Source organism: Lynx rufus, unplaced genomic scaffold (assembly GCF_022079265.1).
Source record: "Lynx rufus isolate CCGP_SWC_20201006 ecotype Redwood Valley unplaced genomic scaffold, mLynRuf1.p SCAF_3, whole genome shotgun sequence".
Taxonomy (NCBI): Eukaryota; Metazoa; Chordata; class Mammalia; order Carnivora; family Felidae; genus Lynx; species Lynx rufus.
In genome coordinates, this window is record NW_025814845.1 from 82921198 (window position 1) to 82938947 (window position 17750).

The window sequence follows — 17750 nt, forward strand, 5'->3', positions numbered from 1 at the left end:
CCCTCTCTTAATTGTGACTTGATTTACAAGAGTCTGTAATTTTAATGAAGTCCAATTTATCATTATTTTCTTTCATAGTGATTTTTTTGTTTGCTTGTTTGCTTTGTTTTTTTTAGAGAGAGACAGAGAGAGTGGAGGAGAGGAGCAGAGGGAGAGAGAGAGAGAGAGAGAGAGAATATTAAGCAGGCTTCACACTAAGCACGGAGGCTCAATCCCATGACCCCAGGATCATGACCTGAGCTGAAATCAAGAGTCAGAGGCTCAACCAACTGAGTCACCCAGACGCCCCTCATAGTTAGTGTTTTTTAAATGTCCTGTTTACGAAATCTTTGCCAAGATCATGAAAATAAGTTTTTTTCCTAAAAGTGTTATTATACTACCTTTCACAATTGAGTCTCTGATCACTGACCAATTAATTTTTGTATATGGCATCAAAGTTCATTTCCTTAAATTCATATAAAGATACCCACTTGATACAGCACTGTTTATTGATAAAACTATCCTTTCCCACAGAATTGCAGTGGCATCATCGCCATCAGTCAAGTAACTATATTACACACAAGTCTGTTTCTGGACTCTATTGTGTTCTATTGTTCCATTTTGTCCTTGGGAAATGCTATTGTCTTAATTACTAAAACTTTATAGTAATCTTGAGCTAGGGAACATTTTAATGCACAATTTGTTGTAGAGCTTTGTGAGCTGTTCTTTGTAAGAGAGGCAAATGCCAAGAATGTGTAAGAGAGGCGAATGCAAAAGCACTGCATGTCATCATGTATCTATTTTGAAGAAGATAATCTCCTCAATTGGCGAAATAAAAACGTGAGTATTTTTTCACCACGTAAGGCTTACAGACTCTACGTGATCCCTTATGTTAACTGCAGGAACCTGTTGAACTCCAAAATGAAAGTGCCTTACCTGAGTAAGGTAAATGGTATCTTTGAATGTCTGTAATGGATCTGTGTTTTTTGGGAGTTTGAAACGAAATCCAATCTGAAGCAGCATTTCATTATTTCCACCTGCATGATGTTGTCGATGAAGTGAAAATTCGCTGTTGTAAGACCAGTCGTTTTCAGATGAAACCTTTGGAGCAGAGAATAAGAGGTACAAATTGGGAAGTTAGGAGTGAAACAACATTTCTGACAAACTTGAAAAGTATTCTACATACTGGAAAAGAGCTCAAGGTTTGTTCTGCGACTCTAATTTCACAGATGTGAGATGTTTTTGCCATCATCCTTATTATTGGTGAAAGACTAGCCCTGTGCAAAGCTGAATCACAAATCCAGGACTTGGCATCTACACAGTCCTCTTACTCAAACCTTTAGAAAATTACACTTTGGCATTTCTGTCAGAAGTCTTGTCTTCTCAAAACATTATTCCTGTTTTTAAAACATTTATTATGTTTAGTTTTCAATGGCATTTTATTTTTTTTTAATTTTTTTTAATGTTTATTTCTTTTTGAGACAGAGAGAGATAGAGCATGAGTGGGGGAGGGTCAGAGAGAGAGGGAGACACAGATTCTGAAACAGGCTCCAGGCTCTGAGCTGTCAGCACAGAGCCCGACGCGGGGCTTGAACTCACGGACCGTGAGATCATGACCTGAGCCGAAGTCGGGCACTTAACCGACTGAGCCACCCAGGCGCCCCAATGGCATTTTATTTATTCAGGTAAATAAATTGTCAAAATTGAACAACGGACTGAAATCAGCATTCTGTTAAAACTGTCAATTCTTTAACAAAAATAAAATATCACTGCTGCGATGGTAAATGCTTTGCGGTCACTTGCTCATTTGTTTCTCAATGACTACTAAATATATTTGATCTATACATGTGTTTAATTTTTCTATAGTTGAAGACACAAGCCAAACAATGATATTCTTTTCCCCTAATAATAATTTTTTTTAACTAGGCACAATTTATACTATTTATTCCTTCATCTCTTGGAGAAGCTATCATCAGGTCAAAGTAAAAAACAAAAACAAATACCATGCATATGTTAATACTGTACTTTTTACAGAAAAATAGACCATAATTCTGACTTCGAGGTCTATGATTTAATGCTTTGTTAGCATTTGAGAAGGATAGAAGACAATTGTTGCCTACATTTGAAGACATCAGTTTTAATCCAAGTTACACAGAAACTTTGAAAAACATAGTCTACCCCACCCTCAAAAATCCTTGAAAATTAAAAATGTTGGGGCGCCTGGGTGGCTCAGTCGGTTGAGCGTCCGACTTCGGTTCAGGTCATGATCTCACAGTTTGTGAGTTCGAGCCCTGCATCAGGCTCTGTGCTGACCGCTTGCTCGGAGCCTGGAGGCTGCTTCAGATTCTGTGTCTCCTTCTCTCTCTGCCCCTCCCCCGCTCATGCTTTGTCTCACTCTGTTTCTCAAAAATAAATCAATGTAAAAAAAAAATTAAAAAAAATAAAAAATAAAAATCTTATCCCTGTTCACAAAATATGACTTTTAATTCCCTATAATCATGCAATGCACAGACCAGTCACCTTCAAAGGAAAAACATTCTTTAGGAATTTATTTATACTAAAATGTAAATAATGTACATTAGCCATGTTTAAAGTGGAAGTTTTTCCAAATTACTATTTTTTATTATTATGTCTATTTTTCAAAACTATTACCACCAGACAGTTTAGAGAACACTAATTGCTTCAGTTTCTTAAAATACAGGTATTAGTATTTACAGTCATCTTGTACACATTTGAGACGTACACACCTTTACCAGCCTTCCCCTGCTTTCTATGTTTCTTCCTTTCGAAAGCCTAAAACACACCTTCAGGCTTCTCAGCCCTATGATGGGTAATGATTTGAATGTATCCCACAATTGGTAAACCTGATCTGTTATGCAGAAAGCTTTCTAACTTGTAACAGCCATGGTTTGAGAGTCTCATACATTTCAGCTCTAACAATGTTATCAAAAGGAATTAGAAAGTGCCAGGTAGGGCTCTAATTGTTTTAAGAATATCGATTCATTTAGGGGCGGCTAGGTGGTTCAGTTGGTTAAGCATCTGACTGTTGATTTCAGCTCAGGTCATGATCTCACAGTTTGTGAGTTCGCGCCCCGCATCGGGCTCCTTGCTAACAGCACAGGGCCTGCTTAGGATTCTGTCTCTCTCTCTCTCTCTCTCTCTCTCTCTCTCTGACCTTCCCCTGCTCTCTCTTGCTCTTTGTCTCAAAATAAATAAATAAACTTAGAAAAAAAAAGAATATTAACTCATTTAATCCTCATAACAATCTATGAGTTGGTATTATTATCGCTCTGTTTTAGAGATGAGGCTCAGAAAGGTTCAGTGATTTGCCCAAGTTCCTAAGTTACTTGGCACAGTCCAGCTCCAGCTTCTAGTTCTTTAAACCTAGATGGCTCTGGAGAACATAAAACTTTCATACAAATCCTATGGCTAGAATGGATTACATCAATACTAACAACAGCTTACATTTTATGGCCTGTTGCTATGTGACAGGAACTGCTGCTAAGTGCTTCAATGTATAAATTAACTTAATCTTTACACGTTATCACATGCACACACCAGTACCTGCATGTAGAAACACACACAAACACATACACACACTTCTTTTTCTCTCTCCCTCTTCCCCCAACCCTCCCCTAAGAGGTATTTTACTACTATTAAACCCAATTTACAGATGAAGACACTAAAACTCAAAATGATTAACTAATTTGTCCAAGGCAATATAGCTAGTGAGTGGCAGTTCTTAGTATTCAAATCCAGATCTGTTTATTCCATAGCCCAAGCTTTCAATCGCTGTGCAATGTTGATAATGGCCTGTTGAAAACATAATTATTTTACAAAGAAGTGATGCATCCCAAACTAGAAAGGGACATTTTAATTTTTTGTTAAATACATGAAAAAACTCTAAATAAAAGAACCTAAGCTTTATGTAAAGTTACTCTTTTGGTTTCCTTTATTTTCCCAATTACCCAATTCAACCTCAACTGAGCAATGTAACTCAAAAAAGAGGTAATAACTAAATCAAGGATTCATAATGAACAGAACTTATAGAACTTGGCTTCACCTTTTCCTATTTTAAAACATAGTGTTTAGTATCTTTGAACAACATCAGGCATTTCACAAAAACACAGCAATTGCATTATTGTCAGGACGTTAATAGAAATGTTAACAGATTTAAGAAAAAGGTTTAGCAATTCATAACACTCACCTTCCTGAAATGTAGTGAAAGGAAAATGGATCAGCTCTGGTGTTAGATAGTAAGTCTGAATCCACATATGCTACTTGCTGTCTGGGGATAATGATGGAACTCTCACCCTCTAGTACCTTCGTTTCCTTCTTGGTCTCAAAGTGGGGGTGTGGGGGAGATTACTGTTAAATGAAACAATGAGTCTCTGGTACAGAGCATCTGCTCAGTAAATATTTTTGCCTCTTTCATTCCTTCCTTCCTTTTCTAATACTTGTTCCTACCTGACTCAGGACACTCAACTCCATCCTCCTTCATTTTGAAACAAGAGTATTCCCCCAAAGTCTACCCCATAATATAGGAGTAATTAAAAAAAAAAATAAGGGTAGATCTAAGGTGATAACATTATTTATTACAATTAAAAATACAACGTAACTTCAATGTGTAGAAGCAAATATAGTTGGGTTTAATTGGCAAAACTGAGGGAGATTTTGAAATTGTCTTAAAATTTTGGGGGGTTACTTTACACAAGTGATAGGCGAGGGGAAACAAAAACTACAGGCACATGATTATTTCAGTAAATGAAGAAAGAACATACTTGACAAAAATCCAACACCGTGGGGCGCCTGGGTGGCGCAGTCGGTTAAGCGTCCGACTTCAGCCAGGTCACGATCTCGCGGTCCGTGAGTTCGAGCCCCGCGTCGGGCTCTGGGCTGATGGTTCAGAGCCTGGAGCCTGTTTCCGATTCTGTGTCTCCCTCTCTCTCTGCCCCTCCCCCGTTCATGCTCTGTCTCTCTCTGTCCCAAAAAATAAATAAACGTTGAAGAAAAAAAAATCCAACACCGTTTTTTTAAAAAATAATTTTTTTAACATTTATTTATTTTTGAGAGACAGAGATGGAGCGTGAGTGGGGGAGGGGCAGAGAGAGAGGAAGACACAGAATCTGAAGAGGCTCCAGGCTCCGAGCTGTCAGCACAGAGCCCGACGCAGGGCTCAAACCCACAAACCATGAGACCATGACCTGAGCCTAAGTCAGATACTTAACTGACTGAGCCACCCAGATGCCCCACCCATACCCTTTTATGATACAAGCACTCAACCAACTAGGAATAAAAGAGAACTTGCTCAACCTGAAAAAAGGCATCTACAAAAAACTTAGAGTTAACATCCTACTAAACAGTAAAAGACTCAAAGCTTTCTCTCTAAGATAAGCAATGAGACAAAGATGTCTGTTCTCACCATTTCTATTCTACGTTGTACTAGAGGTTCTAGCCAGGGCAATTAGTCAAGAAAAGTTAATAAATGGCATCCATACTGGAAAGGAGGAAGTAGAACTAATTCTATCCACAGATGCTCTTATACATAGAAAACTCTAAAGGATTCACAAAAACTAAAGATAATAAGTTCTGCAAGGTTGCAGAATAGAAGTTCAACATAAAAAATCAATTGTCTCTTTATATACTAGTAATGAACAATTTGAAAATAAATTAAGAAAATAATTCCATTTACAGAAAGAATAAAACACTTAGGAATAAATTGAACTAAAGAAGTATACACTTTGTACACTGAAACTATAAAATTATGAAAGAAGACATTACATGTTTGTGGATCAGACTTCATATTGTTAGGATGCCAATACTTTGCAAACTGACCTACTGACTCAACACAAACCCTATCAAAATCCCAGCTGACTTTTTTGCAGAAACTGGGAAGGTGATCCTAAAATTGGTATGTCAGTGGAGGGCACTCAGAACAGCCAAAACAATCTTTAAAAGAAGAACAAAGTTGGTGGACTCACACTTCCTGCTTTCGAAACTTACTACAAAGCTACAGTAAGGATGACAGTGCGTACTGGCATAAAAGAGACAGTTCAATTAGAAACAAATTGAGAATCCAGAAATAAACCTTAAAAGTTATGGTTAATTGATTTTGACAAAGGGGTCAAGGCAAGCAATGGAGGAAAGAATAATGTTTTCAATAAATGGTGTTTGGATATTTGGATATCCACATGCAGAAAAAAATGAACCTGGATGCCTACCTCATACCATATAGAATAATTAACTCAAAACAGATCACAGATCTAAATGTAAGAGCTAAAACTAGAAGACAACACGGGAATATAACTTTGTGATCTTAGATTAGAAAATGGTTTCTTAGGGGTGCCTGGGTGGCTCAGTTGGTTAAGCCTCCGACTTTGGCTCAGGTCATGTTTTCATAGTTCGTGGGTTCAAGCCCCACGTTGCACTGTGTGCAGACAGCTCAGAGCCTGGAGCTGCTTCGAATTCTGTGTCTCCCTCTCTCTGCTCCTCCCCTGCTTGCACTCTGTCTGTCTCTCTCTAAGAAATAAATAAACATTTTAAAAACTTAGAAAGAAAGAAAAATACCAAAAGCACAAGAGATAACAGGGAAGATTGATAAGTATTTTTGATAACTTGAAAATTTATAACTTTTGTGTCTTACTTAAAACTTAAGTAAAAAGAACATCTACAAATTAAGAGAAAATATTTGCAAATCATAGATCTGATATAAAACATACCAATTAAAAAATCAGCAAAGGATGTGAATAGACACTTCTTTAAGGAAAATATACAAATGGCCAACAAGCACATGAAAAGAGGCTCAACATCATTAGCTCTCAAGGAAATGCAAATTTCCTGTAAATGCAAATTTCCAGGGAAATGTGAAAAAGGGGGGGGGGATAAGTGTTGGTAAAGATGTAGAGAAATTGGAACTCTCATACATTTTCTGGTGGGAATGTAAAATGGCACAGCCATTGCAAACTATGGGAAACAGTTTGGCAATTCCTCAGAATGTTAGACAGTTACCATATGACCGGGCAATCCACTCCTAGGTATATACTTAATAGAATTGAAAACATATGTTCACCAAAAAAAATGTATACAAATGTTCACAGCAGCATTATTCATAATAGCCAAAAAAGTGGGAATAACACAAATGTACATCAACTGATGAATGGATAAACATGTGGTATATCCATACGATGAAATATTATTCAGCAATAAAAAAGAATAAAAACTAATACATGCTACAACATGGATGAATCTGGAAAACTTTATGATGAGGGAAAGAAGCCAGCCTACAAAGATAACATATTTTATGATTCCAAAATATGAAATGTGAAAAACAGGCAAACAAATAGACAAACAAAGCAGACTAGTGGTGCCTAGAGCAGGGCAGGAGGGACTGAGAGAGTGGGGAGTGACTACTAATGGGAACAGAGTTTCTTTGGGGTGATGAAAATGCTCCAAAACTAGGTCGTGGTGATGCTTGCACAACTCTGTGAATATACTAAAAATCATTAAAGCATATACTTTAAATGGGTGCGTTGTATGGTCAGTGAATTATATCTCAATAAAATTGTTCAAAAAAGAATACACACAACTCTGAAATTGAATCCATTTGTGCAACTGAATCTGTAGGAATAAGGAAAGTGAAAATCAAATACAGCAACATGAAATAAAAAGAGGAGGAAGTGGAGGAGGAAATAGAAGAGGTAGAAGAGGAGATGAAAGAAAAGAACTAATATGACCTGATAACATTAAACAAAAGTTTATTTATCATATTATTTTTTCTTACTGTAGCAAACCATCCAATTCTGAATAGCTATAAATGATAAAACAGGTGCAGGCTAGGGGTGCCTGGGTGGCTCAGCTGGTTAAGCATCTGACTCTCAATTTCAGGTCAGGTCGTGATCTCATGGTCCATGAGATCGAGCCCCATGTGAGAATCCCCCTTGCTTGGGATTCTCTCTCTCCCCCTCTCTGCCCCTTCTCACAGACACACGTGTGCTCATGCTCTCTCTCTTTCTCTCTCTCTCTCTCTCAAAATAAGTAAATAAGCTTTAAAAAAAAAACAGTTGTAGGATATAGGGAAAATAGCAAGTAAGAGTTACTTTCATGCATGATAAGAAGTCAGGCTTAAGCAACCCCTGGTTCCCATTTAATTTTTAAGTGTTTGTGAAGGAACATAATTAAAAGCAATATAGAAAAGTATTAACCCCCAAAATGATGACTGCAAGAAATTTAGCTTCCCAAAGTATAAACAAACAAAAGTTCTATGATCTTCCTAAACTTTCATTTAAATAAGAAGTAGATTTCATTTGACTTTCTGAACCACTGTTGAGAAAGTGACATAGGCCCACAGCCTACCATTTTGAATCATTGGGAAACCAAAAGTGGCTTACCTTTTCTAATGTACTGAAGGAAGGCCAGGACTGATATCCATATTCAGATACAAATCGAGCTTTGGGGAAAATTTTCCAATTCCAGCAATCATTGCTATAGTCATAAAAATGTACGTCACCGAAATTCTTGTCATAGGGGTTGGCAGAGAGCCAGCCTTCTTCAATAGATTCGGCCCCATTTGTAGGACTGGATATGATAAAAGGACGAGTCTTGTCTCTCTGAGTTCAGAAATAAAATGGTTTAAAAGGCATATTCACTCAGTAAAATACAAACGATTTACCTTTTTAAATTAAGTTTTTATTTTAATTCCAACATAGTTAACATACAGTGTAAAATTAGTTTCAGGTGTAAACTCTAGTGATGCAACACTTCATTCAACACCACCCAGTGCTCATCATGACAAGTGCACTCCTTAATCCTATCACTAGTTCATCCATCACCCCACACCCACCTCCCCTCTAGTAACCATCAGTTTGTTCTCTATAGTTAAGAGTCTGTTTCTTGGTTTCTCTCTCTATCTTTCTCTTCTTTTCCTTTACTCATTTTTTTTGTTTTTTTTTGTTTTTGTAAACTCCACATAAATGTGAGATCATATGGTATTTGTCTTTCCCTAACTGATTTATTTCACTTAGCATTATACTCCCTAGATCCACCCACATTGTTGCAAATAGCAAGATTGCATTCTTTCTTATAGATGAGTAATATCCCATTAATAATGGAATATTATGTACACACACACACACACCATCTTCTTTACCCACTCATCTATTGCTGGACATTTGGGCTGCTTCCATAATTTGGCTATTGTAAATAATGCTGCTATAAACACAGGGATGCATGTATCCCTTTGAATTAGTATTTTTGTAATTTGGGGGCAAACATCCAGTAGTGTGATTACTAGATCCTAGGGTAGTTCTATTTTTAGCTTTTTGAGGAAACTCCATACTGTTTTCTACAGTGGCTGCACCAGTTTGCATTCCCAACAACAGTAGGTAAGGGTTCCCTTTTCTTCACATCCTCACCAACACTTTTAGTCATTCTGACAAGAAGGAGATGATGTCTCCTTGTAGGTTTGATTTGCATTTCCCTAATGATGAGTGATGTTCAGCATCTTTTCCTACGTCTGGCCATCTGTATGTCTTCTTTGGAGAAATGTCTGTTTGTGTCAGACCATTTACTTTTTTAAAAAAATATTGTCAAGTCTCCGAAATGCCAAGTGGCTGATAGGAAAAAAAAAGAACCATTTGCCTTCTGCATTCAACAACCACCAGCACCTTTCTGCTACTCGCCAATCCTTTATATCCTGTCATTATTAAAACTCAGCTTATTCCTCAGCACCTTCTCTTAATCTTTTCCCATCATGTCATGCCTTTACATTACCTTCTACCAACATGGGTAGTACAAAGTCTAGTGCAGAATTTCTCAACCTTGGCAACACTGAAATTTTGGGCTTGATAAGTTTTGGAAAGGGGGCAGGAGGAGAGTGAATGTTTAGCAGCATCCCTGCCCTTCTCCTACTAGATGCCAGTCGTACCCCTACACACACCAAAAAATGTCTACAGACATTGCCAAATGTTCCCCTGTCCCTTGGAGGACAAAATTTCCTCCACTTAAGAAACACAGGTGTAGTGCTTAAGAATAAGAGGCTAAGTTGCAGGATACAAAATTAGTACCCAGAAATCAGTAGTGTTTCTATACACTAATAAAATGGCAGAAAAAGAAATTTAAAAACAATACCATTTACAATTACACCAAAAAAAAGAATAAAATACCTAGGTATAAACTTAACCAAAGAGGTGAACAATCTCTTCTCTGAAAACTATAAAACACTGGTGAAAGAAACTGGAGATGACCCAAACACATAGAAAGATATTCATCCTCGTGGATTAGAAGAATCAGTATTATTTAAATGTCCATACTACTCAAACCAATCCACAGATTCAATGCATCCCTATCAAAATACCAATAGCATTTCTTACAAAACTAGAACAAATAATACTACAATTTGTATGTAACCACAGAAGATCCCCAAACAGCCAAAGACACCTTGAAAAAGAAAAACAAGGCTTGGAGGTTATAAAAATTCAACTCAAGATACACTACAAAGCTGTAGTAATCAAAATAGTATGGTACTGACATAAAAATCAATACATAGCTCAGTGGAACAGAATAGAGAGCCCAGGAATAAACCCACAACTATACAGTCAATTAATATGACAAAAGAGGCAAGAATATGCAGTGGGAAAAAGACAGTCTCCTTAATAAACGGTACTGGGAAAACTGGACAGCTATATGCCAAAGAATTAAACTGTACCACCTTTTAACACAATAAACAAAAATAGACTCAAAATGAATTAAATACCTAAATGTGAGGGCTGAAATCATAAAAATCCTAAAAACCATAAAAAACACAGGCAGTAATTTCTCCGACATTAGACATAGCAACATTTTTCTAGATATGTCCCCTCAGGCAAGAAGAACAAAAGCAAAAATAAACTATTTGGAGGACATCGAAAGAAAAAAGCTTTTGCACAGCAAAGGAAGCCATCAACAAAATAAGAAGACAACTTACTGAATGGGAGAAGATACTTGCGAATGATATATCTGATAAGGGGATATATATAAATGTATATCCAAAATATATAAAGAACATATACAACTCAATACCAAAAAAAAAAACAAATAATCCAATTAAAAAATGGGCAGAGGACTTGGACAGACATTTTTCCAGAAAGGACATACAGATGGCCAATGAACACATGAAAACATTCTCAACATCACTCAGCAAATGGAAATGCAACTCAAAACTAAAATGAAATACCATTTTACACCTATCAGAATGGATAAAACCAAAAAGACAAGAAACAAGTGTTGACAAGGATATGGGAAAAAAGGTAACCCTTGCATACTGCTGGTAGGAATGTAAATTGGTGCAGCCACAGTAGAAAACAGTATGGAAGTGCTTTGAAAAACTAAATACAGAAATACCATAAAATCCAATAATTCTACTACTGGGTATCTACTACCCAAAGAAAAGGAACACACTAATTCAAAAAGATATGTGTGCCTCTGTGTTTATTGCAGCATTATTTACAACAACCAATATATTGAAGCAATCTAAGTGTCCATCAATGGACAAATGGATAAGGAAGATGTCAGATCTATATCTATATATCTATATCTATATCTATATAGTGGAATCTTTCACAGCCAAAAAAAGATGAAATTGTGTCATTTGAGATGGACCCAGAAGGCATTATGGATGGATGCACCTAGAGGATATTATGGTAGGTGAAATAAGTCAGACTGAGAAACACAAAATAATATATGATTTTACTCATAGTGGAATCTAAAACAAAAACAAATGAATAAACAAAAAGCAGAATCAGACCTATAAATACACAAAACAAACTGATGGTTGCCAGAAGGGGTCGGGTCAGCAGTTGGGCAAAATGGGAGAAGGGGAGCGGGAGATACAAGTTCCTGGAATGAACAGGTCATGGGAATAAAAGGCACAGCAGGAGAAAAAAAAAAAGAAAAGAATAGAGGCTATTGAGTCAGATGGACTGAGTTTAAATATCATATCAGAACCTTATTATTTTTGGACAGGTTAAGCCTCAATAGACTTATCTGCAAAATGGGGATAATAACTACTCCTTCATAGGACCACAGTAAATGGTAAATAACCCATGTGTGGAAGATATGGCTAAATGTCCACCAAAATTCATGTTCCCATTTCCATAATACAGAGCTGTTCCTAGGAAGTGGTTTCCTAACCAATTTGCACCACTATGGGGCCACATGCCTCATTCGCTTCCTCTTGGAATTATAAGCTCTCAACCACTGAGCTGCGAAATGAAAATCCTCAAATATTAAAATCCATTTCTTAAATCCATCAGATATGAAAAATGTAATACCAACACTATGAGAAAAAAGATTATAAAATAAATGTTCTATAAATATTAATTAAAGCTTATACCATCACCATTTGTGGATAAAAAAATTCTTCATGACACATGACTTAGCATATCAGATAAGCTAAAAAAATGTGAACCTAAGCTTTTCATGAATTCTCACTGAAGTTTCTTCACATAAATGAAGAGTCTCATCCACTGAACATATTTCGGTACCAAAATCACATACTATTCTTTTAAATATGTCCCTTTTTATGTTGGTTCAAGAGATACCCAAATATTCAAAATATCTAATTATAGATCAAAAAATTATAAAGACAATCAGATTACTAAATCACATATTAAACATTAAAGCTTTTAAAAGTTTCATCTTTTGAAAAGTTACATTACTACAAAAAATAAAGTGCTGCTTCCTCTCCCTGCAAAAAAAAAGCTAATTTATATTATTATATAATGTTTATGCATGTAGTAAATACAAGTATAATATGCCTATTAGAAAGCAGTAATGCAAAAAGAACCACCGTAAGGAAGGGCTCTACAGTGGAGTTGGGAACAAGCTCTTTCCTCTCCCTTTTCCCTTATTTCACCTATGAACATATTCATATATGATATATATCAAGTTCTGTTTTAGCATTTATAATTATAGAATTTTAAATGACACTTTAGACCAGATGGACTTAACAGATAAACACAGTACATACCATCCAAAAGCAACAGAATACACATTCTTCTCAGGTGCACATTGAACGTTCTCCAATATAGATCATATGTCAGGCCACAAAACAAATCTTAACAAATTTGAGAAGACTGAACTCACATCAGGCAGATTTTTGGACCCCAAGGGTATGAAACTAGAAATCAATTATAAGAAGAAAGCTGGAAAATTGACAAATATGTGATGATTAAGGAATATGCCACGGAACAATAAATGAATCAACAGGGACATCAAAAGAGAAATTAAAACATACATTGAGACAAATGAAAATGGAAATACAACATACCAAAAATTATGAGATGCAGGAAAAGCAGTTTAAGAGGAAAGATCAGAGAGATAAATGACCATTTCAAGAAACAAAAAAACAAAAATTTCAAATAAAGAAAGAATCTAACTTTACACCTTAATAAACTAGAAAAAGAACAAATGTCGCCCAAAGTTAGTAGAAGGAAGGATACAACAAAGATGAAAGGAGAAATAAATGAAATAGAGACTAAAAAGACAATAGAAAAGATCAATGAAACCAAGAACTGGTTCTTTAAAAAAGATAAACAACGAGCGCCTGGGTGGCTCAGTCAGTTGAATGTCCGACCTCAGCCCAGGTCATGATCTTGCAGTTCACGAGTTCGAGCCCCACATCAGGCTCTGTGCTGACAGCTCAGAACCTGGAACCTGCTTTGGATTCTGTGTCTCTCTCTCTCTCTCTTTCTCTCTCTCTCTCTCTCTCTCTCTCTCTCTGTGCCCCTCCCCCACTCACACATTGTGTTTCTCTCTTTCTCACTCAAAAAAACCCAAAAAACAAAAACATTAAAATAAATACATTAATTAATTAATTAATTAATTTTTAAAAAGACAAACAAAATGGCAGAACTTTAGCTAGACTTGCTGAGAAAAAAAAGAGAAACAACTCAAAATCAGAAATGAAAAAGATGTTAAAACTGATACCTCAGAAACACAAAGGATCGTAAGAGACTACTGTGAACAACTATACACCAACAAATTGGACAACCTAGGAGAAATGGATAAATTCCTAAAAACATTCAACCTTCCGGGGCGCCTGGGTGGCTTGGTCGGTTAAGCGTCCGACTTCGGCTCAGGTCATGATCTCACGGTCCGTGAGTTCGAGCCCCGCGTCGGGCTCTGTGCTGACAGCTCAGAGCCTGGAGCCTGTTTCAGATTCTGTGTCTCCCTCTCTCTCTGCCCCTCCCCTGTTCATGCTCTGTCTCTCTCTGTCTCAAAAATAAATAAACGTTAAAAAAATTAAAAAAAAAAAAACAAACATACAACCTTCCAAAATCGAATCATGAAGAAACAGAAAACATGAACAGGCCAATTAACTAGTAAGGAGATTGAACCAATAATCAAAAACCTCCCAACAAACAACAGTCCAGGACCACACATCTTCACTGGTGAATTCTACCAAACATTCTAAGAAGAATTAATACCAATCTTTCTGAAACTTTTCCAAAAAACAAAAGAGGAGGGAAAACTTCCACACTCATTTTACAAGGCAAGCATTATCTTGATACCAAAACCAAATAGAGTCACCACAAGAAAATTACAGGCCAATATCCTTGATGAACATAGATGCAAAAATTCTCAACAAAATATTAACAAAGAAACTCATATAAGTAAAAAAAAATCATATATCACGATCAAAAGGAATTTATTCTAGGGATACAAGGACAGTTCAACATCTACAAATCAATCAAGATGATACATCTTGTATCATTAATAAAATGAAGGATAAAAATCATGAACAGGGTGCCTGGGTGGCTCAGTTGGTTAAGGGTCTGACTCTTGATCTCAGCTCAGGTCTTGATCTCAGGGGTCATGAGTTCAAGCCACACATTGGCTTCCTTGATGGGTGTGGAGCCTACTTTTAAAAAATCATATTATCATGTCAACAAATGCAGAAAGAGCATTTGACAAAATTCAACATCCATTTATTACAAAAACTCTCAACAAAGTAACTACAGAGGGAACATACCTCCACATAATAAAGGCCATATATGACAAGCCCATAGCTAACATCATACCCAATGGTGAAAAACTCAAAACTTTTCCTTCTAAAATCAGGAACAAGACCAGGATGCCCACTCTCACCATTTTTGTTCAACATAGTACTGGAAGTCCTACTCAGAGCAATTACACAAGAGAAAGAAATAGGAGGTATCTTAATTGTAAAGGAAAAAGTAAAGCTGGCACTGTTTGCAGATGACATGATATTATATGTAGAAAATTCTAAAGACTTCACAAAAAAACTGTTAGAATAAATGAATTCAGTAAAATTTCAGGACACAAAATCAATACACAGACATCTATTGCATTTCTGTACACTAATAATTAACTATTAGAAAGAGAAATTAAGAAAACCATCTTATTCACCACTGCATCAAAAAGAATAAAATATCTAGGAATAAATTTAACCAAGGAAGTGAAAAACTGAAATTATTATTGAAAATTATAAGACACTGAAGAAGACACAAGTAAATGGAAATATATTCTGTGCTCATGGATTAGAAGAACTGATATTGCTAAACTGTCCATACTATTTAAACCTATCTACAGATTCAATGCAATCCCTATCAAAACTGCAGTGAAACAGAATGAATAATCCAAAAATTTTTAGGAAACCACAAAAGACCCAGAATAGTCAAAGCAATCTTGAGAAAGAAGAACAAAGCTGGAGACATCATGCTTTCTGACTTCAAAATACATTATAAAGCAAAATTAAAACATTATGGTATTGTCATAAAAATAGACACATAGATCAATAGAATAGAACAGAGAACCCAGAAATTAAATTCATATATGCATGGTCAATTAATTTATGACAAAGGAGATAAGAATATACAATGGGGAAAGGACAGTCTCTTCAATAAATGGTGTTAGAAAAATTGGACAGTCCCAGGCAAGAGAATGAAACTGAACAACTCTCTTCAATCATGCACAAAAATCAATGCAAAATGGATTAAAGACTTGAATGTAAGATCTGAAATCATAAAACTCCTAGAAGAAAACACAGGTGGTAAGCTCCTTGACATTGGTCTTGGCTTTGATTCTTTGGATTTGACACCAAAACAAAGGCAACAAAAATAAACAAGTGGGACTACATCAAACTAAAAAGGTTCTGCACAGGAAAGAAGACCATCAATAAAATGAAAAAGCAAAATACTGAATGGGAGGAAATATTTCCAAATCATATACCTGCTAACAGGTTAATATCCAAAATACATTAAAGCACTCATACAATTCAATAGCAAAAACCAAATAATTCAACTAAAAAATGAGTCGAGGATCTAAACAAACATTTTTCCAAAAACATACAGATAGCCAATAAGTACATGAAAAGGTGCTTAACTAATCATCACAGAAATGCAAATCAAAACCACAATGAGAGATCACCTCACACCTGTAAGGATGGCTATCATCAAAAAGATAAGAAGGGTGCTTGGATGGCTCAGTCCCTTGAGCATCTGGCTCTTGATTCCAGCTCAGGTCATGATCCCAAGTGGTGGGATCAAACCCCATGTTGGCCTCTGCACCGAGTTTGGAGCCTGCTTGGGATTCTCTCTCTTCCTCCCTTTGCTCCTTTCCCCCAGCTCGTGTTCTGTCTCTAAAAAAAAAAAAAAAATGCTGGAGCGCCTGGGTGGCCCAGTCAGTTAAGTAACCAACTCTTGGTTTCAGCTCAGGTCATGATCTCACAGCTTTGTGGGTTCAAGCCCTGCATCAGGCTGTATGCTGGCAGTGCACAGCCTGCTTGGGATTCTCTCTCTCCCTCTCTCTCTCTGCCCCTCCCCCACTTGTGCTGTCTCTGTCTCTCTCAAAATAAATAAATAAGCTTTAAGAAAAAATTCTTAATATAAATGAGACCCAACATCCATTTTCCTATTACCACAGTCCCCTCTTCTCTCTGTGAGCCTCATCTACTCTACTTATTTTTTTTTAAACAAATTTGGCTCCTCTAGGCATTTGAGTTTACAATTCTTACCACAGACCAAATTTGCTCATGAATATAAATTTTCAAAGTCTAACTAAAATATTAGCAAACCAAATCTAACACAGAATACAAGAACAAGAAGTTGTAACTAAACAGAGCTTATACTAGAACTAGTTTATTATTAGAAAATTAATTCCCAGAATTCACCATATTAATATATTGAGGAACAAAGAGAAAGAAAGAAAAAAAGAAGTGACATATCAGTAAACCATCTAAAGTAGAAATTCTCAACCTTTGGGGTTCCATGGCTGGGCTCCAGAAAGAGTCTATGATAATCTGCAAGTATAAACACAATATTGGTGTATGTGTGGTGAGTTCCATAGATAAGTTAATTCCTAAAGAAGTCCATAACCCACGAGCCCATTCACATGCTGCAGCATTATAATCCATTCACATGCAGCTCTGTATTAAAATGATAATGTTGAAGGTTGCCCTAAAAAAGGACACAAAAGTATACTATACCAATATTCAAACAGATCCACTTTCAAAAGAGTTTCTTAAATTCTACTGCATGAAAAATCATTACTTACTGCCAAAACAATCTGTCGAATATTTTTCACATACAGAACCACATAGTCATTGATGTAGGTATGCAGCTCACTGGTGTGTATATTAAACCAATTCATCATCAGCGCTGCTTCATTTTCATTATTTCCACCCCATATGATGATGGAAGGATGAGATTTCAGTCTCCTGATCTAAAATTTCAAAAAACATAAAATAATTTTCAAATGACCAATAAGAAAAAAAA

General features: G+C 36.2%; 1 protein-coding gene across 2 annotated transcripts in view; it reads right to left on the minus strand.

Moving 5' to 3' along the window:
• The window catches only part of MANBA (mannosidase beta), a 111941-nt gene that overhangs the window by 20218 nt on the left and 73973 nt on the right, over positions 1–17750 (minus strand). Inside the window, exons 11-13 of one of the 2 annotated variants that reach the window (XM_047090480.1) lie at positions 17530–17697; positions 8367–8585; positions 916–1080 (exon numbers count right to left, since the gene is read on the minus strand). In XM_047090480.1, coding sequence (XP_046946436.1) covers positions 916–1080; positions 8367–8585; positions 17530–17697 — 552 coding nt within the window. The remainder of the gene's footprint in view (positions 1–915; positions 1081–8366; positions 8586–17529; positions 17698–17750) is intronic. The other variant, XM_047090481.1, reaches the window with a different exon arrangement.